This window comes from Mytilus edulis, chromosome 8, assembly GCF_963676685.1.
Source record: "Mytilus edulis chromosome 8, xbMytEdul2.2, whole genome shotgun sequence".
NCBI lineage: Eukaryota > Metazoa > Mollusca > Bivalvia > Mytilida > Mytilidae > Mytilus > Mytilus edulis.
Genome location: NC_092351.1, coordinates 8,375,959 through 8,400,716, shown reverse-complemented (window position 1 = coordinate 8,400,716; position 24,758 = coordinate 8,375,959). Strand labels below are relative to the sequence as shown.

The 24,758-nt window shown below is 30.8% G+C and overlaps 1 protein-coding gene across 2 annotated transcripts; it reads right to left on the bottom strand.

Annotated features, from left to right (window-relative positions):
- Positions 1–1,967: 1,967 nt before the first annotated feature.
- Positions 1,968–21,539, bottom strand: LOC139484718 (E3 ubiquitin-protein ligase RNF14-like). Of its 2 annotated transcripts, none has more exons than XM_071268604.1 (7): positions 21,481–21,539; positions 13,475–13,694; positions 12,622–12,752; positions 11,049–11,510; positions 9,624–9,852; positions 8,576–8,748; positions 1,968–5,659 (listed from the first exon to the last, which is right to left on the bottom strand). In XM_071268604.1, the coding sequence occupies exons 2-7, from the start codon at positions 13,632–13,634 to the stop codon at positions 5,471–5,473; spliced, it is 1,344 nt and encodes a 447-aa protein (XP_071124705.1). In that variant the 5' UTR covers positions 13,635–13,694; positions 21,481–21,539; the 3' UTR covers positions 1,968–5,470. The 2 variants fall into 2 exon arrangements, with proteins under 2 accessions (XP_071124705.1, XP_071124706.1); XM_071268605.1 differs by having other exon boundaries at positions 21,414–21,523.
- Between the last annotated feature and the right edge of the window lie 3,219 nt (positions 21,540–24,758).

The window sequence follows — 24,758 nt, the reverse complement described above, 5'->3', positions numbered from 1 at the left end:
AAATAGTGAGGAATACTTTGGCGGTTTGGGTTTTCTTGATGAAGATTGTCAGTGGATGCTCTTCAAATTGTTCAGAAAGAAAATTTAGCTTTTGTTTGTCAATGAGAACCACTGTTATTATCAGTGAATAAATAAATTTTCCTCTACACCCGGTCAAATCGGCACAGGGTATAGTCAATTCATCACATGGACAAATCGGAATCTGCTTAATTTGGCAACCGTGATTATCATATTTTGCAAGTAAACAACGGAAGACAGTTTTTGTCCATCTTCTTATTTTGAATATTTTTACTGGAGGTGTAAATTCTTTTTTTTGAGATATAATAGAACGTCCAAAGGAAATACTTTATAAACAATACCATAATATCTGTTCCTATATTAAAACTTTTATTATAAAGGAATATTATTTTATGACAACTGCACATTGCTAATAAACATACACATGGGTGCCAACATTAGTCATTTGATACAAGAAGCTGGGAATAGAGAACAAATAATTTAAATAACAATGATTAAATTTGTTTTATCCTCATCTAAAACATCGGTATGTTGTCTTCTATGTTTAATTTAAGTTTTGTCTTGGCTGCGAAAAAAAGTTGCTTAGACTTAGAGATTTCTGTCTTGCACCAGGGTAAATAGTTATCAAAGGTACCAGGATTATAATTTATAAACTGTGTATAAATATTGAATGCAGATACCTTTATATGTTACAATGTTTCCACCTGTTATATGCCCATTGTCCTTGACCTCATTTTCAAGGTTAAGTGACTGCTGAAAAAAGGTGTTTTGTCTCGTAAATTGCTCACTTATTATGAGTAGTATGACAACTTCATTTGGTATATGGGTCCCTTGCAATGTCTACATGTTAATTAAGGGAGCTACCATTTGATTTTTATGGGGGGCTAGGACGAAAAATTTTGTCCTGCATTTTTTTTTAGTTGTAATCTCTGTCCTGCCTTTTTATTTTTCACTCTATTCGGTCCTGCCTTTTTTTTTATAGTTTATCTTGACTTTTTTTTTACCTAAATCGTCATCCTGACTTTTTGTTTTTGCAAGTGACTCAAAATTCCTGTCCTGCATATTTTTTTCAAATTTCATCCTAGCCCCCCCCCCCCCCCCCCCCCATAAAAATCAAATGGTATCTCCCTAAACTGACTCCATGTGACCACAAACGTGATTCATGTATCAATGATCAAGGTTAAAGTTAGATGATAATTTCTGTTCTCGGATACTATAAACAGTAGCTCAATCAGTATAAATACATGTTCTGATGATGTGGTGTATTGAATGATTGTAAGGAGTACATATCTGTCAGTCTGGCAGGTTTCATCTCACCTTGACCTCATTTTCATGGTTCTGTACAACAAAATCCAATGAAGTGATCTCAGTATACAAATATTAACACAAAAGAAATTAGATGATGACGAAAACAATACACAAATGAAAATATAACAAACTATGAACAAAAACAAAAATATAATACAAAATTGAGAATGGAAAAGGGAACTGTATCAAAGAGACAACAAACTTACCAAAGAGCAGAAAACAGCTAAATGCCACCATTGGGTCTTCAAAACAGTGAGAAAATCTGCAACCTGAGGAGGGCTTCAGCTGGCCTCTAGTCTAAACAAAATTCAATGAAATGGACATCACACTTAATACTTAAACATATTAATGAACTAAAATTTTCAAAAATCATGCAAGACGAACAAAGACAAACCAGAAGCTCCTGACATGAAACATATTTTGTAACATCTCAACACCACATCCCTGTATACCTCTCTCTAGCCAACGAAGAATAAACGAACACACAGCAATTCACACTGTAAATCTAAGCTAAAATGTCAGAGTCTGATGTCAGAATAGGTAACAAAAGAAACTAAGCAAAATGACAATGATACATATATAAACAAAGGACTACTAGCAGTTACTCACATGCCAGATCGATCCCAATTAAATGAACAAGGTTTCGATTTTGAATACCAATGGTAGTCTTTTTATTTCAACAAGAGCTTTATTACATATAAGCTTTTATTAACTGATTAATCAAAATAATCATATATTACAAATTTTAAATTAGAAGATAACATAGTAAGGTTATACAACACATCACACAAATTTTTTACACATACCCTCTGACTCATATAAAATAAACAAAAATAGCTTTGTTTTAGTGCAGATGGAAATAAGGCAAATATAACTATAAATTGTACAAATCAATAATAAATTCAACAACACATAAATAATTTAGAATTATAATATATTTCCTCTTAAATAAAAATACAATGAAGGAAGACAATACTCACAAATATCATCACCCCTAAGCACTTCCTATTTTATCAATCTTTATCCATTAACCATATCAACTATGATCTTTGTGGACCATAATCACGTTAATGGCATAAAATACAGTTTTGATTCCTCAGTATTTTTTTAGGATAAAAAAATTGCATTTACAAGCTATTTTCTCATAGTGAATTAAATTAGGTTATAATTATATACCTTCATGTGCTACTTTTAGAGATAAAAGGTCCAAACTATATACATTTACTCAAAATTTTCATTTCTATGACTTTTATATCAATTTGAAAGACATACCAAACTTTTTTGTTTCAAAAGAAAAACACAAACAGTTTTTGGATAAATGTTCATAATTTTAGAAGAAGAAAAACAACATTTTTAAACAAAATTTGTAAGGGTTCTGAAGAACCTAGTATCTCGCCTACTTTTGCTGTTAATGGCAGGCTCAACAAAAATGAGGAAAAAATTCAACAAAAATATTCCTTTTACATATTTTATTTTGATTGTAAGAAGCTTCTGTCCAAGTTTGGTAAAAATCCAGAATAGTTTATGCATCTCATAAATGTTTAAAAAACTTCAACTGCAGACTGTATGTGATGTTAACTGAAGAAAAACTTATTTCATTTATACGTAAAATACAGATAAACAGGTACAAAATTTTAACAAAATTTCCTTCTAGATACTAGCTTTTGATCATAAACATGCTTCTGTCCAAGTTTAGAACAAATCCAGGATAGTTTCAAAAAGTAATTAAAATTTCAAAAACTTTTAACTACAGAGTGAATATTTGTGGACGCTGCCTAAGCCAAGCGAATGTAGGATCGCTATGTCAATGCTCTTAAACTTTGTACTTGTTTGGCTTTATAACTATTTTGATATGAGCGTCACTGATGAGTCATATGGAGACGAAATGCGCGTCTGGCGTATTAAATTGTAATCCTGTTACATTTGATTAACTATTGAAGTCGAATTTGAAGCCTGTGGTGCAATATATGATTTATAAGTTGACAAATCATTATCATTATTTGAAGTGAAACTGTATCTCAGAATAATAGTGCTCAAAAATAAATACTGCTATTCATACTTCATAGATTAAAACAAAAAAGACAATGAAAGAATATCTCATCAATTGGCACTTGTTTACCTTAAAAGGTTAATTTCTGTAATACACCTGGAGAAATAAACTAAACTCAAAGGCATTGAAAATCTTTATGCATCAATTTTTACATTTAGCAGGAAATTATATAATTTCAAGGGGAATGCATTCATAACATGGTGTACAGGTAATTCATATTTAAGATATTTATATATATAACGAGATATTCTTCTTTAATAAAAACATTGTATTGACCTCCAGAATTTACCACTATCAAACTTTCTTTCAGACCAAGCAAGTTACTATTACTGCCTTAAAAACTTTCACTACAAACTTTTTTATTCAATATACTAGTGATATTAATTATCTAAAAAAATTCTCAATGAACAAAAATTAATTAATAAATTTTTTCCTCAATTTTTACATTTTGACATTTTCCTGGTGTCTGCCAACTGCCCTATCTACTAATAACATTATCCATTATATATCTTGTTCATGTTTAACTATATCACTGCAAAACAGCTATCATAATTGTAATTAGGCTGAAATGTGAGAAAGACCAATGAGGGTGGTAAAGGTTTATTTTGTGCAACGTGTTCAGCCTTTTTATTTCATATTTTTTCATGTTTTGACATTTTATTTCTTGTTTTCTTGTGCTTGGTTCTACGTGCTTGCCTCCTGTTCTCCTTTCTTTATTTCTGTGTTTCGTGTCGGTACTCTTAATTTCTTGTGCTTGTTCTAAATTTGATTAACTGGGACTAAATTTAAAGTCAGTCTGGAGATTGTTTTAAATTATGTGTTATCATGAGAATATTTAAAATTGCTATTAAATTAATTAAAATGAAAAAAAATATTTATCTTTCAAATCAGTTGCAACTAGCAGACGCTTAAAGGTGACTGCAGGGTCATCATATCCATTATATAATGACTAGATGATCTCCAAGAAGGGCTGATTAATAGATTAATTTACTTTTTACATTAAAATTTCCATTTTATTTCTCATGCTTTGTTTTTTCTGATTTTTATTTTCCGTGCAATGTTTTTGCGATTTTTATTTCACGTGTTTCCATGTTTAGGGCCCCCCTTTACCACCCTCACCAATAGGGACATATCATATTTTGAAATTCTCATTTCCATTTTGACATTTCTTACTTCCATTATAACATTTTTCATTTACTATATTAACATAAAGATAAATAGGTAACAATATAATTTAAATGCTTAGTTACATATCAATGCCCTCAATGTTGCAACACTAGAGTGTGGATAGCAATGTTCCCATTGATTCTTCAAATCACTACAAAATGGTAAGGAATAATATATAAAACAACAGTTCAATTCAGATAGGATCAGGTTATATATAAAGCTTTTTGGTGTGAGCCAGGGCTGAAGACTGTACTTTGACCAATAATGGTTTACTTTTACAAATAGTGACTTGGATGGAGAGTTGTCTCATTGGTACTTATACCACATCTTTTTATATCTATTGAGGTAAACGATTCAAAGCAAACTATATAAAAATTATTCCAAGGTACTGTGTAAAAAGCCATCATTACTTTTACTCTGAACTTGCTTTTAGTGACTATAAACATTGTTTGGTAGAATTCAATTTCAAATTGTTTTACCGGTACATGTAATTTTTTTGTTGTTGAAAATGTGTTAAGTAAACAAATGCAGCTGTCACCCATGACTTCAGAATAATCATTGCAATGTCCAAAGGAATATACCTTCAAAAATACAAATCATACATCCAATTCTTATAGAATTTGTATTAAAAAAATCCAAATAAATTAAAAATTTGATTCACAAATTCAAAATATGTTGCTTGTTCTAAAAAAAAAAACCACTTTGACTCATGTATCCCTAAATAAATTATCTCCCTTAGGTATCTTCTAGCTTCTATTTATATCCACTGATCCCATAAATTATCTCCCTTTGGTCTCTCCCAGTTTCTATTTATATCCACTGATCCCAGTCATCTCCCATAAATTATCTCCCTTTTGTCTCTCCAAGTTTCTATTTATATCCATCGATCCCATAAATTATCTCCCGTTTGTCTCTCCCAGTTTCTATTTATATCCACTGATCCCAGTCATCATCATCATCTCCCATGTCAACACCTTCAAACAATCTGTTGAAACATTTACTGCCCATCTCACTAAAGTGTGAATAAGGGTTAGCTTTCGCCAGGAAGCCATTACAAATCCAACAGAAATGGGCTCGACATTTCATACACGTCATCTTGTTACAACCATCTATTTTCTGAGGAAAGAAAAGTTATTTATCTCATTTATTATTTTACAAGGGTCAGTTGTTCAAATTATCATTAATACCAACACTTGGTTAAACTTGACCAATCTTGTGATTAATTGTAATCAAGTGTGTTGGTCAGTTTGAAATGAACATATGGGTTACACTGTAATAACAGTAGAACATCTGTTATAGCTGTGTCTCAAAAGAAGAAAAAAATGCCCTACGTTTTTTTTTTTTTCGTTTTTGTTTGCCTTTACAACTGAGTTACACATCACTTAAATAAAGTAAGACAATCGTCCTGAACATAAATGAAAAATTTGTAACTGGACATTAAGCAACCAACAATCAATCAATCAGTTAGACAACCAAAAGTGTATAGCCAAGCAAAGTTTGACAAGGTCTTCCTCATAAGTCATTTTGTGAACATCATTTACAGAAGCTATTGATCTATTTGTTAATTAGGTCTTTCCACTTTTCCTTGGAAAGACCTATTGGATTTCTTCTGATTATTAGGTCTTTCCACTTTTCCGTGGAAAGACCTATTGGATTTCTTCTGATTATTAGGTCTTTCCACTTTTCTGTGGAAAGACCTATTGTTTTTCTTCTGATTATTTTTTTTTTTTTTTCTTCCGCCTAATTTTGTTCTTGCGATAAACATTTGTTTCGCAATATGTCGCTTAGATATTTGGTATATGATATCGAACAGTTTATGCACTTTTGAAATTTACCCTGCGTAAACGAATACTTTTCTTTGTAGGAGTTATCTCCCCAAACACTGTTTTCCTTGTTAGCGCATCTCCTTCGCAACCGTAAAAGATTATGACAAATTTATTTTACAAAATTGCTCGTTATATCCTTCGCATGATTTGTCCTATTTTGACCGAAGCGATATGACTGCTCCATATGAGAGTTATTTCCCCTTATGCATCTGATATAAGTGATATGAATTTCTATCTTATAAATCATAAGTGATAGAGACCTAGGATCTTTTGATTTGAGGTCCTTGGTCCCAAAAAATGAAAATTAGGTCAAGGTCAAAGGTCAAGGTCATATTCTAATATTTGAATTTGGCTTATTTTCACTTATATCCAAAGACTGTATAAGATATCAACAAATTATTTTTACTAAATTGTTAGTTGCGACATGTCGTAAGATGTAAATTTTGATTGCAAGCGTACGTTGAATGTAAAAGGGAGTTTTCTCCCCTCTTGTATTTAAAAATATGCGTTTGGTGATATAACTCATTAACTAAATATAATAAAGACCTATGGTCTTTTGATTTGAGGTCCTTGGTTTATGACCTTGAAACTGATCTCAAGGTCATAGCTTAATTTGACGTTCTAGATTTTGACCTTTGCTTTTATTCTATATATGATAAAGATATACAACTTTTAGAAAAAGATATCAAACCATTTAACCTTGTAAAAAACAACCGGAAGTGACCTTTTGTAAACCGGAAATAGCTATTTTTTTGTACTTTTTAATATAAAAGTATATAGAACCAGATATTTTTGGAATCAGTGTCAAGTAAATATTCAAATATAATCGGAAGTAACATTTTTCAAACCGGAAGTAACAAATTATCTCCCTTATTTAAAAAAAATGTATGGAAACAATATATTTTTGGAATCAGCTTACTAGGAGCTATCATTTGACGATTGAAATGACATTTTAAACTTAGTTTCACAACTTTTCATATCAAAATACATTGTTTTGATGGAAAGACCTTCAATTGTTCTCTGAACAATTGGTTTTTAATTATTATTATTATTATTTTTTTTTTTCCGCCAACTTTTTTTTCCTTCGCAGTTTTTTTGTTTCGCAAGATGTCGCTTAGACATATGGTACATGATATCGAACAGTTATTACGCTTTTGTAAGTGACACCGCGTAACCAAAATCTTTTCAATGTAAGAGTTATCTCCCCGAACACTGTTTTTCTTGTGATTGCTTAATATTCGCAACCGTATAAGAAACTGACAAATTTATTTTACCAAATTGCTCGATATATCCTCAGGATGATTTGATTTATTTTGACCAAAGCTATGCGGAGACTCCATATGAGAGTTATTTCCCCTTTTATATTTGATATAAGTGATATGCATTTTTAACTGGAAAACCATAAGTGTTAGAGGCCTAGGGTCTTTTGTTTTGAGGTCCTTGGTCCAAAAAAATGAAAATGAGGTCAAGGTCAACGGTCAAGGTCATGATTTAAATTTTGATTTTGGCTTGTGATCTCTTATTTTCAGAAATCATATAAGATATTGACAAAATATTTTCATAAAATTGATAGTTACAACATGTAGTAACACATAAATTTTAGTCGAAAGGGACGTAGACATTTGACGCGAGTTTTCCCCCTTTTTATATCTAAAATCATACGTATGGTAATATAACTCACGAACAATATAAAGTAGAGGAATAGAGTCTTTTGATTTGAGGTCCTTGGTTTATGACCTTGAAATTGAGCTCAAGGTCATATGCTAATTAAACGTTCTAGATTTTGACCTTTGCTTTTACCTCATATGTACACATGATAAAGCCATGGGACTGTTTGCATTAAGTTGTAAGCAATGTGACCTTAAAAAACACAACAGGAAGTGACCTTTTGTAAACCGGAAGTAGCTATTTTTTGCACTAAATCAATGTAAAAGTATATAGAACCATATATTTTTGGAATCAGTGTCAAATAAACTATCAAACAATACCGGAAGTAAACTTTTTAAACCGGAAGTAAAAGATTATCTCCCTTTTTTTTTTTTTTTATAGAAACCATATATTTTTGGAATAAGCGTTCAATAAGCTGTCATTTGACGCTAAAATTGACATTTAAAACCAAACTTTAATATTTTCATATAAAAAAAAGGTCTTAACTGGTGGAAAGACCATCAATGGTTCTCTGAACGATTGGTTTTTAATTTTTTACCTGTATTTGTGCCCCACAGTGGGGACATTTTTTTGCAAAGCTGTCCAACCACTCATTACTAAACGATTCCTCTACAGCCTGTTGGATGGCAGCTTTACCATATTTCTTCTCTAAAAGTTTTCTTGTCGCCTCATCTCCATCCAACCATTCATCCTTCAATTTCCTTAATCCCTCTGTAATTTTGTAATGTTGAGAAAATTAATACAAAGCTAGTTTAAAGCTAAGTGAAACACGCCTGTTTTATATATATTTTATATATACATATAAATTTTTAACTACAAAAATAATCGTAAAATGTTGAAAAGGAATAAATGCAGATAGCAAATAACACGTTTTAATTAAAAATTTCAATTAAATCTTTTTTTTCTGCACAACAATTAAGGATGTTCGCTATTCCGTTAAAAAATAACAAGCTTTTTAAAGACTACTATGAATTGAAAGTATATAAATAAAGAAACTAAAAAAGTAGAAAAAAAAGAAAGGTCCGTGTGCTTGTTTTCGAGATATAAGCCATTGAAAATTTGGCGGGAAATAATTCTCTCTAGACTTTTCATTTATTTTACATTGGCACCTTATTTGTTTTAAAAACTATGAAAAAATAACAAAAATTTTATAAAATTTTGAAATATGGCCTTTTAAACTTTATGTTATAAAATTATGAAAAGAAAAGTAGGGGTTAGTGGGCAATTTTTTTTAATGAAAATACATGGATAAAACCAGATGATTCCGAAAATCTGGCAAAAAATCAAAAAATGGAGGAGCAAACATCCTTAACATAATGTCGGGACATTAATCCTTTAAGGTATTGTTTGTATAGGATATAGTCTCATGCACACACCCTTTATTTTTTTCAAATCTAACCATCACATTTCTCTTCAGTATGTTACCATGAGTTTAGACAAGAGTTTATCAAAATATTTAATAAACAGAAATTTACAACATAAATTGATTCCACATGAAATCTCAGACAATCATGTAAAGTTAACATTCTCAGATAGGATGTAAGAATAAAACAGACAGTTAATATTCTAATGACCATAATACATACCTGCTTTTATCCTACATGGTGACAATCCATGATAACTAAGTTTACAAAGTGTACAAAATACAAAACAACAGCTAGCACAAGAGGCCATGGACATCTCCTTGTCCATGATAACAGGCTGTTGACAGGAAGGTCGAGGGCAATAGGCTATGTCCAGCATAGTATCTAAACCAGTCTGTAGAAGGAGTTTATCATACTTGGCATATAACTCTGGTGGAACAAGTTCCTTTACCTGAAATTAGAGTTTTTTGTTAGTAGTATGAACAAGACAGCTTTCAACTAACTCTCATTATTGTCTCCTTTATCTTCAAGGGGTTGATTTTATTCAAGTTATGTGTTTGACATTTGATTGTAAATGTCAGCAAAGTTATTTGTGTCACTGGGTTGCTGTTTCATCACCATATATATATATTGCCTGGTCTGTTCCCATCCTACTGCCACGTCATATGTTTTTTATGAATGAGCTTCCTGATGTTATAGAACGTTGACGTAAGAATATAAACATTTTATGGGAAAATACATGCTTGTGAAACCGAAAATCATCACATCCAGGAAAGGTAAACAAACGATGCTAAAATGTGTTATAAGCCATATTTTTTATTCATTTAAGACATATACCGGTAAGTAAATTATCATTTATAATCATCCAAAACTATCTAAATACATTATTGTAATAGATTAAGCATGTCACTTAATATTTAGTTTGCTCCTTTCTTTTACTCCAATTCAATAGTGCTTTAATTTATGAGAACTGCAAATATTTGCCTCCAGTCAGAATGCTTTGATCCAAAAGAATTGCTGTATTTGTCCTATTAGAATCAAAATAATTCATGGGGGCTTGAATATATCGTGATTTTACCACAGGTTGTCCCTTTATGCAGATATTTTACCCCTCGCTATTGCTCATGGTAAAATATTTTACATAAAGGGCCAACCCGTGGTAAAATCACAATATATTCAAGCCCCCATGAATTATTTCTAAAACCTCCCATGACTATGTTTACATTTAAAAGCTGAAAGCTTGTGTATTGGACTATCAAGGGTAATCAAAGGTAAATCAATCTACATATCAACATCTAAAAATAACTTGAAACATCCAACAAGGCAAAAGAGGTCTAACTATAAAAACGTACTAGAATAACCAAATGTTTTTGTTCTAATTAATAGAGTTTGTGCTAACATGATCAACATGATGAGTGCTGCATGTGGAGCAGAATCTGTTAACCTTCTGAGATCACCAAAAGTTTTGATGGGGTTCATATTTCTGAGTCTTTAGTTTCCTATTTGTGTTTGTTTGTACTTTTTCTTTTTCTTTTTTAGTCATGGCATTGTCAGTTTGTTTTGACTTATGAGCTTGATAGTTCCTATGATATCTTCCGCTTATCTTTTACATACAGATAGCTTTGACACATTATATCATATTTTTACCTGAGATTGGTGAGCTTGTGATTCACATTTGTCCTCAGGGCAGTACAAACCATTCACATTTCCTTCACCAATCTGAACTGTGAAGTATTCCTTCATACATTCTTTACAGTAAACATGATCACATTCATAAAAGTTAATACACTGTGACCCTGTTCTATCACAAAAACAAACTTTACATTCAAACAATGATCTGTCAAATTCCATCTGTTTAACCTGCTTGTCGTAATCAATAAGTGTTGCAAGGAGTCTATTTTGAGAGGCTATGTCCTGGATAGCTCTTGGATCATACTTCTCCGTTGATTGTTTCCTTTCTATGGATTGGGGCGTAGTTAAGTCTAATGTATCAGATAAGCCAAGAAATTCATAAGATTCATCCTGAAGAAAACTTGTCCATAAAAACACAACAACACACGGTTTATATTCTTCCCAAATTTCATCTAATCTTAGACATAATTTTGTTAGCTGAAAGAAAACTTAAATATCAGCATATCATTTTATTACTTTGTTCAGTTAATTATAAAGAGGTAGTTTTACAATTTTTAAATGTATACATCATTCCATATAAAAATGGAGAATCTATCAACATTACATAGACGATGGTCCGGCTTGCATATAACATTGTAAAGGGACATAACTCAAGAACAGTAAAAGTGACACTACCCAAATTTTTACTTGATGTGAGTTGTAATAAACATTATGTATAAGTTTTATAAAATTTGGTTGAGGCAAACATAAGTTAGAGAACAGAAATTCAGCATTAGTTCCATTTGTTTAAGAACATAAGTATAGAAAGGTAGAAGTGACTTCAACAAAATTCAAATTTGGTAAAAAGCTTTGTGTATAAGATTCATAACATTTGGTTGAGGCAAACTAAAAATTCAACAATTTTTATGTTTAAAAAAGGGCATAACTCTAGAAAAGTAAAAGTGATGTCACCTAAATTTTTACTTGAGCTGTGTTTTGTGGTGATGAGCATTGCTTGTAAGTTTTATAACATTTGGTGAAGGCAAATGTATGTTAGTAAACTAAAATCAAAAATTCAGCAAGATTTTTCATTTGTAAAGGGACATAACTCTAAGAACAGTACAAGTGAAGGCACCAAAATTGAAACTTATCTATGTTTTGTAGTAATAAGCATTGTTTATTTTTAGTTTCATAGCAATTTGGTTGAGGCAGACTAAAGTTAGGGTCATGTAAATAAGGTCAAGGACAATAAACATGTGACAGACAGAAAGTTTGTAACATGTGGCATCTATATACAAAGTATTATGCATCTAGGTCTTCCACCTTTTAAAATATAAAGCTTTTAAGAAGTTAGCTGACGCCGCCTTCGGATAACTATCCCTATGTTGAGCTTTCTGCAACAAAAGTTTCAGTCTCGACAAAAATGATAATAAAATAGGTTTAAAATACATGTACCATTAAATTCCTGCAATTTATCTGTATATCAGTACACAAATGTGCAAAAAAATAACTTAAAATATAAGTTTTGATCAATTACTGATACTCTTATTTCTGTTGTGAAGAACGTGTTTGTAATGAAAAGATTATATTGCTTAAAACCTATAAATACCTGTTTCCTATTCAACCATTTACACGACAGAGTAAACTGTGGTGGGGTTACTGAAGGGTAATCTTTTGGTAATTGGAAGTTAAGAGAAATAGGAGGCAGGTTCTTCACTACATGTTCTTCTATCTTATTATCTGAAAATATAATGTAAGTTATGTTAAGGACCCATTAAGTACAAAAGGAAAGTGTTTTAGTGACGGGAATATCGAAATAAGGAGATGAGATATGGTATGATTGCCAATGAGACAACTATACATCAAAGTTAAAATTTAGACACGTAAGTGGATGTAAGCAATCATAGGCAACCAAACAGCCTTCAACAATGAGAGAAACCCATACTGTATGTCTGACTATAAAAAGCTCTAACATCAAAAGGAAGTTTAGAAAAATAGGAGGCAGGTGCTTCCATACATTTACTGTTATCTGGAAATATATAAATGTAAGTTATGTTAAAGACCCATCAAACACAAAAGGAAAATGTTTTAGTGACTGGAATATTGAAATAATAGATGTGAAATAACATGAGTAAGGAGATGTGGTATGATTGCCATTGAGGCAACTATCCATCAAAGTTCATATTAAGACATGTAAGTTGATGTATGCAATCATAGGCAACCATACAGCCTTCAACAATGAGAAAAACCTATATCCTATGATCCCTATCAAAAGCTCAAAAGGAAGTTTGGAAAAATAGTAGGCAGATGTTTCAATACATGTATTTCTGTCTTGTTATATGGAACCATGATATATATAAATGTTAAGAACCAATTACATACAAGGAAAGTGTTAAGTTACTGGAAATGTAGAGAAAAAAGAAACTGGTTCTTTACTACATGTTCTTCTGAATAAATCCTACCTTTAGACAGAGACTTTATACTAAAATTTTCCGGTATATGTGAACTGACTAGAAACTGTCCGCCAGGTTCTTCTGTATCATCTGACACTGACAGCACTGTTTCATCATATATACTGGTTAGTGCTAATAGTTCATCTTCTTGTTGTTCCTTGTCTGTCATTTCACTTCATGTACATGTATGTATAAAAGTTTCCGTTGGTTTTGAATATTATCAATTGCTCTGCAAAAGATGTAAACATTTTGTCATTATCAGTGATTATTTGGTATGTAAACATGGTAAATATTGAACATTTTTTTAAATGATGATTATGACACTGATTTCCCAAGATGAATATATAGAGACTGACTTTAGTTATGATGGGTAGTGGTGGATTCAGGGCTGAAAGCAAGATTTAAGGCATGTAGGGTATTTTGTCAGTGTTGCATTAAGTGTACATAGTTTTAAACACAATTTTGAAAAAATAATGCACCTCAAATTTATTTCCAAATATTTTTGTTTTTGTTAATATATATAAAGGCCACGCTGCCCAAACAGTAAATAATCTTCAGATCATTAAAGGACTACTGAAAACCTAGAAAAGAAGAAGAAGTGAACACCACAGATAATGCGGAGATAAAATTCAGCTTTAATAATACAATACAAAGTGAAAATACTACATGTGTATATGTCTTTGCATGAGCTATAGATCTGACGCGATAATACAAGTACATGGTGTAAGTCCCTACAAGACAGTAGGAATGACCTTTACAGTCAGGCGTCAAATGGTCATCTTTGGCTACAATTAGTGTCAAATTGGTTAAAATTATATCGTCAAAATATTCTCATCATGATTTGTCAGAGGGATCTAATAGTATCCACAATAATAGTCCAAATAATTAAGAAGTCTTGGAAGGCCATTTTTAATTTTTGATTTGACACCTTCCTGCGTCAATGTAAGGGGTAAAAAAAATATAATATAATAACCTTTCAAGATCTCATAATTGTTTGGACTACCACAATATTTATAGTTAACTGTTTCCGTTTTGTAATATATTTGAAACGAATTGTTTAAATCATTGGATTACTTCATAGTCATGACAAAAGTGTACATGTTACCATCATGCACTAACAGTTTCCATTAACGTCATGTTGGCTGTTTTATTTTAGGGTACTCGCCTTTTTAAAGGTGAATGACCCCCTCTTCTAGTTCTTTTCATTATGCCAATATATAAAACATGTAGCCTCACCGGACGCAATTACGAACGATTTTTGAACTTTAATTTTTTTTTTCTTTGTAGAATACTTTCTTGAATTGTGTGTACCATAGAATTAAAGATGTATGAAGGGTCTTCATTTTTAATCATAACACACATAATTTTCTATTTACGTTGGAATACTTTAATAAGATTTTCATGACCTGGTTTTATGGGTCTAGCAAGCCCAATATGGACGCAATTACGAACAGGACTATATTTATATATCTGGCAGAAGAAATCAATGACAACGATCTAAATTTATGAAACATACATTAATCTTATATCTTAAACACATTTCCTAAGAAAATAAGAAGTGTAATATGGTAATTTACTTCAAATTCTTCAGATGTAGTTGCAGACGAAATTAGTGACAAAAAAAAATCTTTGAAAAGGAAATATTTCAGATTTTTTTGTTTTTATGCAAGTTATTTCATCTAAGAAGCACTGATTTCTCCTTTTAGTTAGTGAACCTATGATTTTAATCTATATTTTACCTTTACCTTTGGAGTTCTCTGGAATTTTCACTAAAAATTCTATTTTCTTCACAGGGTCACCAGAGTCAGAGAAAATGTTCAATTTTGGATTATTTGGGCAAAATAAAGGGCATCATGCGGGTTACACTAATGACTGGACCGAATCACAGGACCGAATGACAGGACCAAATGAAAAATGCTAATAACTTTTTCATTTCTCAAAGGATTGATCTCAAATTTGAAATATAATAAGATTTCATCATTTGATAAATAGATTTAAGAAAAAAAAAAGAAAAAAATTTGTAAGAAACTTTAGAAAACGTGACATGACCAACTCTGATAAAGACAGGACCAACATCGAGAATGACAGGACCAAATACAAATGCTAATAACTTTTTTATTTTTCAAAGGAATCATCTCAGATTTGAAATATAAAATGATATGTCATATTTTGAAACATAAATGTTATAAAAAATATAGATTTATTTTCAAAAACTTTCGAAAACGTGACATGACCATCGCTGACTGACATGACCAACCTCAACAATGACAGGACCAGATGAAATTGCTAATTGCTCTTTTATTTCTCAAAATATTTTTCTGAAATTTGAAATATAATAAGATTTCATCATTTGATAAATAGATTTAAGAAATAAAAAGAAAAAAATTGTAAGAAACATTAGAAAACGTGACATGACCAACTCTGATAATGACAGGACCAACTTTGACAATGACAGGCCAAAACAAAAATGCTAATAACTTTTTTTTATTTTTCAAAGGAATTCTCTCAGATTTTAAATATAAAATAATATGTCATATTTTGAAACATAAATGTTATAAAAAATATAGAAAGTTTAAACGTAACATGACCATTGCTGTCTGACATGGCCAACCTCGACAATGACAGGACCAGATGAAATTGCTAAAATTTACTTTTTATTTCTAAAAAATATATCTTATATATGTTATATCTATTATTGTAATATCTTCTCTGCAACTATGTATTTGGTTTATGAGAATAAAGTTCATTCATAAATTCATTCAGAATATTTTGTATATTGATTACCGGTCATAATCTGACACGTCTGAAAACAATTATAAGGTACGTAACAAACAAAAGGTGTGACATAAGCCATAAATAAGTTGATAAATCCAATAAAGATTGTGATGACAGTAATTAAAATCACACAATAGTTCATGTCGTTGTTTTATTAATATTTTCAGAACAGTAAATAATTATTTCCATGTATGCTTGAGTATATGCAGGGTATATCTTGAGAGTTTTTTCCCCCTCATAATAAACAAATAAACATTTCTTGAAGTATGCCCGACCCTTGCATGCATGATTTCTTGGTAGTTTTAAATATTTTCATAAAATATACTGAAGCAAACATTTTCACGGACTACTTTAAAAGGTTTGATACCTTTCCAAAGTGGCTTAAATTGGGCTTCATGATGTCAAGAAATATCATGATGATAATTCAATAAATCTTAATTTATCTATAGTTTAATGAACTATCTCTTAAACTATAAAATGATTATATATGTTATAATAACATATAAATATTTCAAGATCTCTTTCTTAAATATACCAGAGACATATCTGTGTATATATGTCTCTGAATATACTGATCATTCATGTTTTTTTGTCCTGTGTCTCTCTGTCCAGGTCAAGATTTTTAACCACCATAAAATATATTTTCTTGAATTTATAAGAATTATCTTACTAATTATGGATCAGAATTGAACAATTTCAGTAAAATAATTCGGAAAGAAATTATGATTTTTCATCGACCAGATCATAGCCATTGTTGGTCAGGTCACACAACCGCAAGCTTTCAATACGTTTTATTTTTCTATATTTTTCTTATATGATGTGCATAATGGTGTAAATTTTCATTATTTCAAATTTGAGAGGAATATTCTGACAAATGTCATGCATAACTAGCATTTTTATTTGGTCCTGTCATTTAATGTTGAGGATTGTCCTGTCATTGACAACGTTGACCAGGTCACATTACAGCAAGCTTTTTATACTTTTTTCTTATATTTATGTATAAAATAGTATAATCTTCACATATTTTAAATTTCAGAGAAATAAAAGAGAAATTGGCAATTTCATTTGTTCCAGTCATTGTCGAGGTTGGTCATGTCAGTCAGCGATGGTCATGTCACGTTTTCGAAAGTTTTTGAAAAAATCGATATTTTTTTATAACATATTTAGGTTTCAAAATATGACATATCATTTTATGTTTCAAATCTGAGATAATTCTTTTGAAAAAGGAAAAAGTTATTAGCATTTCTATTTGGTCCTGTCATTATCAGAGTTGGTCATGTCACGTTTTCTAAAGTTTCTTACATATTTTTTTTTTATTTTTTTCTTAAAGACCAAACAGCCTATTCATTTTTACCAGTGATTTTTCCTCAAAATTTTGTGTGAAGGTATTTCATGATTTGAGGAACAAAATATGATGAAAAAAATTGGGGGTCACCGACTTAGTTTTGTCGCTATAGCAACCTCAGTTTCGTGTTTTCCCGAATATTAACATAATATGTGCTTGTTATATAAACTCTCCAAAAAATACTTTATATCAAACCTACAAGCATAATTCTTGTTTCACGTTAAACAGTAGATTTGTATCTATCAAATACAGGTTCAAGAGTTTTAGACTCGTATTGTTTTGATCTTTAAAAATATGATTTATTTCATTCCCGCCAAAAATAAAACATAAAAATGAAAAACGTTTCCAGTATTAAAAAATATCTACCAGTGATTTCTTCATAATAATTTCAAGAAGGAAAGTGCCATGTGTACTCTTCAAAATAAAGCAATAAAAAGCGTATGTCACCGACCTTTCAAAAAAGTTATAAGTAATTTTCATGTTTTTGTCTAGTTCATTTTGAAGAAAAGAGTTGTCTTTCTTCAGAACATTGCATCTGACGTCATAGTACAAACTTTCCTTGCTGGCGCACTATTTGAAAAAAAATCGCAAATTGGACGTTTGAAACCCACATTTAAATTTCCAAGAATGACAACTATATTCACCTACTTTATTATCCGGTAATACAAGAGATTAAATGCATGTGTCAGTATCAGATCTTACGATGTTGCCGCACAATATTAACCTTCAGAAACACCATCCGTCGGAATGGAAAATTGTTTAAAATAACCTTTCACGCCGCTTTTGTTAGGAAAGTCTGTCTTTGTCCTGTGTCCCACATTAGCAAAATGATTGAAAATAAAAAAAGAAATGAAAGATGGCACTGGTTAAATTACAGAGTATTTGACTATACCAGAATAGATGTGCTTGTTTCTTTTTCGCGTCAATTTTGAACAGAAGATCGCCGTAACGAACTCATTCGGTACTGTTTAAAGACGGACATACAAAAGCATGGACGGAGTTCTTTATACCATTATTTTTGCCGACCTAGGACGAAGGTTTAGAAATTATTGCATCGAGTTTGTGAATTCATTATTTTAGAATATTTAAGATATTAAGAAATTAAAATTAGAGGTATAATATATGAATGAAAGTTTTGATTCTAAAACGTTATACATCTATCTTAAAAAACAATCCTTTTATTACTACCTCATGTGTTTTCAATAAACGAGACAGTAAATATAAAATACAAAAAGTTTTTGATTCAAAAATTAATTTAGAAATAATTTTCCGTTGAAACTACAAAGTAAGATTTCTCCAACGGGATAAAATATAATAAATCTAAATTGCTCATTTTGGAAATTAAGAAAAGGTTGTTGCCGGCATTGAAAATCGAAATTTGTTTTCAATCTTTCCGGTCACAGTTGTAGCTAAATGAAAGGGAGCGATTTTATTTCAGATATTATTCTTGGAGCAATTGTTTTTGTCATAAGTTAAAATTACAACAATTTAGTTTTAAACACCGAAAATTTTGATTTTAATTCACATTCGCTGAGTATTAGTTTTATTAATACTTTTTGCCTTACAGCTAATTTCCTAATGCATGTAGGGTGAAACTTTGGTTGGCTTCCTTAATTAATGTTTACTCAAGCTCTGTTATTAAGATTGATATCTTTATATATATATAGGTATGTAAACCTGTATACATGCTATTTAATTGAATTGGACGTTATCAAAATATAATTATACAAAATATACAAACAAAGCAAGCAGGCAAACCAAAGTGCTGATCTACATACATTAGAAAATTAGCTGTAAGCTTCAGTGAGATTAGACAATATGTTTATCATTTCTCTTTAAGACAATTTGAAATGAAACAAATGACAAACAAAAATGACCCTTTGTTATCATTTTATTTTTACTATAAGATTTTGTCAAATAAGCAGTATAAATAAATTTTAACTTCATTGCAAGATCGGACATTATTTTACGAGAATCATCCAGACATCAGTTACATGCACATGTTGCCAGTATGTCAAAACTTTTAGGAATATTTGATTATGGGCCTAACCTTGTGAATACTCATTTTTTTTAATTTTTGAAAAATTGACACTAAAATTAGAAGGATCATTGCATAAGGAACATGTTTAATAAGTTTTAAGTTGATAGGACTTCAACTTCGTCAAAAACTACCTTGACCAAAAACTGTAACCAAAAACTTTAACCTGAAGTGGGACAGACGGACGAACGAACGAACGGACGCACAGACCAGAAAACATAATGCCCACAAATCGGGGGAAAAAAAATTTCACCTTACCTGTACACAATCGGCGCAAACGAAAGACAAAATCTACGCAAGTGAAGAAGAAAAAAAATGAAATGCAGATCGACGCAAATATAAGACAAAATCTACGCATGTGAAAGAATGAAAAAAAGGAAATGCAGAACTGCGCAAATGCAAAATGTTGAGATCAAAATTTATATTTTATTATTTATTAGAACGAAGGTTAAATATAGTGTAGTATCTTATGTGTCCATTTGTGTTAAATCTCCACAGGATATTAAAGTAGCGCGACGCATAGTAGATCCTCTTTTCTTGGGAGACGTAGCGTACCTACATAGCGTACACCATGTTGGAATCCGTGGAAAACGCGAAATAGGACGTTATAATTTGACGTTTTTTTCAATTTTCAACTAGAAACAACGTCATAGAGCTTTTATGTCACTACCAAGTTGCGTTAGCTGATGCGCATAAACAATAGGCTGTTTGGTCTTTAAATCTATTTATCAAATGATAAAATCTTATTATATTTCAAATTTCAGAAAAATATTTTGAGAAATAAAAGAGTAATTAGCTATTTCATCTGGTCCTATCATTGTCGAGGTTGGTCATGTCAGTCAGCGATGGTCATGTCACGTTTTTGAAAGTTTTTGAAATAAATCTATATTTTTTATAACATTTTGGTTTCAAAATATGACATATCATTTTATGTTTTAAATCTGACATAATTCCTTTGAAAAATAAAAAAGTCATTAGCATTTGTATTTGGTCCTGTCATTCTCGATGTTGTTCCTGTCATCATGGTCATTATCAGAGTTGGTCATGTCACGTTTTCTAAAGTTTCTTACAAATTTTTTCTTTTTTTTTCTTAAATCTATTTATCAAATGATGAAATCTTATTATATTTCAAATTTGAGATCAATCCTTTGAGAAATGAAAAAGTTATTAGCATTTTTCATTTGGTCCTGTCATTCGGTCCTGTCATTCGGTCCAGTCATTAGTGTAACCCGCATCATGCATATGAACAGATTGAGGAGATATTTTTCTATCTATATATAAGGTAACTTGAATAATTACAGCGCCCCTTTACGGACATTGTCCTCCAGAGGATAAATATATGTTTGAATTCAAAGATAAACAAAGAGAATCTATTGAAAATATACTACAGTTGAATGATACAGTTGTCATTTTACCAACAGGCTATGGTAAATCACGAATTTACTTCCAGTTAATGGAGTGATCGAAGTGATCGTAATATAACGACTGGATTATTTGGGTTATATATAAGGACAAAAGAAGGCAGTTTGCAATAGCTTGTGTGCTTTATTCATGTTATTATGAGAGAGGGAGTCATTATTTTGACATTTACGAAATTGAATTTTCATCGTCTGCAACTTTAACCAAGTGCGCATGAACCTTTTTTCATGAAAACACAAGTTATGTAGTGGGTTTTTAATTAATAGAAACATTTATTAATTATCATGCATAAATATAATATCAGGGGGCAAACATTAAAAATCGTTCGTAATTGTGTCCAGTCTTAATTGCGTCCGGTAAGGCTACAGTACCTTGTTTATTTGTTTTAACATTAAGGAATATATTTGGTGAAAGTAAAATCAGGGAACGATTTCTTACAGTTACACAATCGCTGTCAAAGTATAAGGAGCCGAAAAGGACTGGGGAGAAACACGAGATAATATGCTTGGATTGATAAACTATCGAATGTTTCTCCTTTTGGTGGGAGCACCATAAGGCGTCAATCTGAAATCATGCGTTGAAATGTCTCATTAGCGTAGGATCCAAAGGGTAAACGGAAAAAAAGTAACAGAAAAAAAAGTCACTGGAAAAAAAGTCACAAAATCCCTAGGAAAAAAAGTCACAAGAAAAAAAGTCACAGGAAAAAAAGTCACAATATACATTTTAGTATAATTATTTATCAGAAGTATGTTGGAATGCACATGAAAAATTCACTATTTGCATGTATGCAATAGATAACTAAACTTTTTGAATGCATAGAAAAAAGTCATTATATTCTTGTATCAGATTAATAATCTTAAGTGGTAAATTTTATTTTATTATATCTGACCAGAGACGTGTATATATGTCTCTGATCTGACATAATATATATCAACTAATAATAGTGTAAAAGAATATGTTCTTTTTATTCAAAACTGACTTTTAATAAACAGGGAAAGCTAATTGTTTCCTTTTATTTAATAATGAGCACAAACTGTTTTTCATTGGTATGGCTTCCGACTAATACAGTTTACCCGACGTAGTGAAAAGTCTTTAAAAAGGGAAATGTGCCACAAGAAGCCACTTAACGATATCAACAGTCCCTATCAATAATTGTTGTAAATACCAAACTATTACTAATGGCAATGAGTTTTTTGTATAACACTCAATCTAAGGATTCTCATCATGGCTTAAAAAATCAAGATTATACATGTATAACAAATATATTTAATAATTGTGACTTTTTTCTTATTTTGACTCAAATAAAAGGAAAACTATGTAACTACTTCATACAAAATATATATTGTGACTTTTTTCCTGTGACTTTTTTTCCTGTGACCTTTCTTCCTGTGACTTTTTTCCGTGACTTTTTTTCCGTGATTTTTTTTCCTGTGACTTTTTTCCTACAATCGATACAAAGATACCTCCTTACCATATTTCTTTTTTTGAAAGAGTTATTTCTCACCCAGTAACATAACGGTCTATTGTTGTCAAAGGTTATTTGGGATACAACAATGTTTTTAACATTCTTATTTTTCCAAAACCTATTTATTTTTCTTAATTTTAATTACCATCTTGTTTTTCTGCATTAGAAATATCTTGTCTGCATGTTTTGTGTTTTAATGTGTTTATGTTATTTTATATTCAGTCATCTAAGCTCACAGTGTGCCTTCGAACTTGAGCAGCATGCATTTTTGTTAAGGTACTTTTTTTTTGGTTGAACTAATAGGAGAAAAAAGGTTATATCGAAATAAAAAAAGAACTAAATTACAGAAATCGCTTAAATTTTACAACAGTTTAATTTAAGTACAGTTTATTTGAAAAAAAAACTAATAAAAACATTTAGGTCACCGATGCGTTAAACAAGTTATTTCAATTTTAATGCAAAAAAAAATGGCATTTTTTTTACCAAAGGTAGATAATTTAGAGCTTTTTCAATGATATAAACATCTAAAAAGTCATCTGGGGCCAAAACGAATTGTTTTTTTGTAGCTGATTTTTGTACCATATCACAAAGCTACAACTAATAATGTAATAAATAAAATTTGTAATGAAAAAAAAAATGTTTCAAGTTCTGCTGATTTTTTTGTGCTCTCGAGCCTCCTTGAGAGCCTATGTTTGTAACCGAATCAAAATAAAACTTTCGTATTTGTATTCCAAGTTATATATCCACACCGGTGATAAAGTGTTATATGTCATTGACCAGTTAACTTTTACCTGTTACCTCTTGTAATTCCCTTCTCTATCTGGAGTTCGTCCAGTAACTCATTTCTCTATATTTTCAGCCAATTTCGTGCCACTATACAGTTAACAATTTTTATATTTACAACTTAGGTAGACCTCAGAACTTTTGATTTTTTTAAATTTATTTTCAAGTACACATCAATTTCACGTGAATTTAAATTCATGTGAATCTCACAAAAAATCACTTGAATTTCGCCTTATACGAACGTATACGTGAAACTCACATAAAATCAGTTTATGCGAGTTTCACATGAACCTTATATGAAACCACGTGAGTTCCACGTGAAAATCCCATGATTTCAGTTTATTCCACTTGGAATTCACATGAATTTAAATAAAGTAATTCAAATAACCTCTAAATTTTCAAATTCAATTGAAATCATAAAAATTACCAATTTTTTTTTTTTGGAAAAGTTCAGGTGAAATTCATGTGAAAAATTTCCCTTGAGTATCATTTGAATCTCGATTCACGTGAAATTCACATGCAAATTTTCCCGTGTGTGCCATGTACATGAGCTCGTTTGAGGTGAATCTTATGTGAATCTCATGCGAGATTCGTGTGAAAATTATGTGAGCAATTTTTGCCTGTGTAAAGCACTTCGTTTTTTGTGTAGAGAGTAGCATAGAGTTCTTGTTATTGATGCCACCAAAGTGATCTCAATTTTCTGTAAGACAGAGTGCCATTTAAAAGGACTAAAATACAAGACCCATGCCAAACATTTTACGAAGACAAACAACCTAACTTGGAAGAATTAATAGGTTAGAACCATAAGTGACGATACTTTCATAACATGAAGACGGTTTTAATAAACATCGTTTGCAAACATTAGAGTTACAGGTGTATTTATCAACCGAAACTACAATAAGCATTTTAGTAGTTATCAACACAACAAGTCGGTTGAAAAAACATACCAAAGAAAAAATCAAAAGATAAACAGTCACCACCATGGATTAAAAACCCCATTCAAATCCTGTTCAGAAGACGTAACAGGTCACTTGAAGACTAACAGCATGCACAGCCAATAAAAAAAGAAAATGTCAGATGATGAGACGATTTGTAAATCTAAATCTCCTTTAATTACACACAAATATTGAAACAAAGAAAAACAAAAAGACATATAGACATATAGACAAAGAACATTATCAAAAACGAAAGACAAGAATACAAAATTTTACCATAGCACAATAACATAATCATTATGACGGGATGTATAAGCATACATATGGATATTACATAATAACATTAACGGTACCAATTTTTCTGCACCAGATGCGCATTTCTACAATACACGTCTCTTCAGTGATGCTCGTGGCCAATAAAGGCAACAGTAGTATACCGCTGTTCAAAACTCGTAAATCTATGGACAAAAAACAAAATTAGGGTAACAAACTAAAACTGAGGGAAACGCATTAAATATAAGAGGAGAACAACG

Excerpts from the sequence above, each read along its gene's own strand:
- LOC139484718 (XM_071268604.1), bottom strand. The coding sequence starts at position 13,634 with ATGACAGACAAGGAACAACAAGAAGATGAACTATTAGCACTAACCAGT. Across the intron at positions 12,753-13,474 it reads TATAAAGTCTCTGTCTAAAG|ATAATAAGATAGAAGAACAT; the intron begins GTAGGATTTATT and ends TTATATTTTCAG. Across the intron at positions 9,853-11,048 it reads CACAAGCTCACCAATCTCAG|GTAAAGGAACTTGTTCCACC; the intron begins GTAAAAATATGA and ends CTCTAATTTCAG.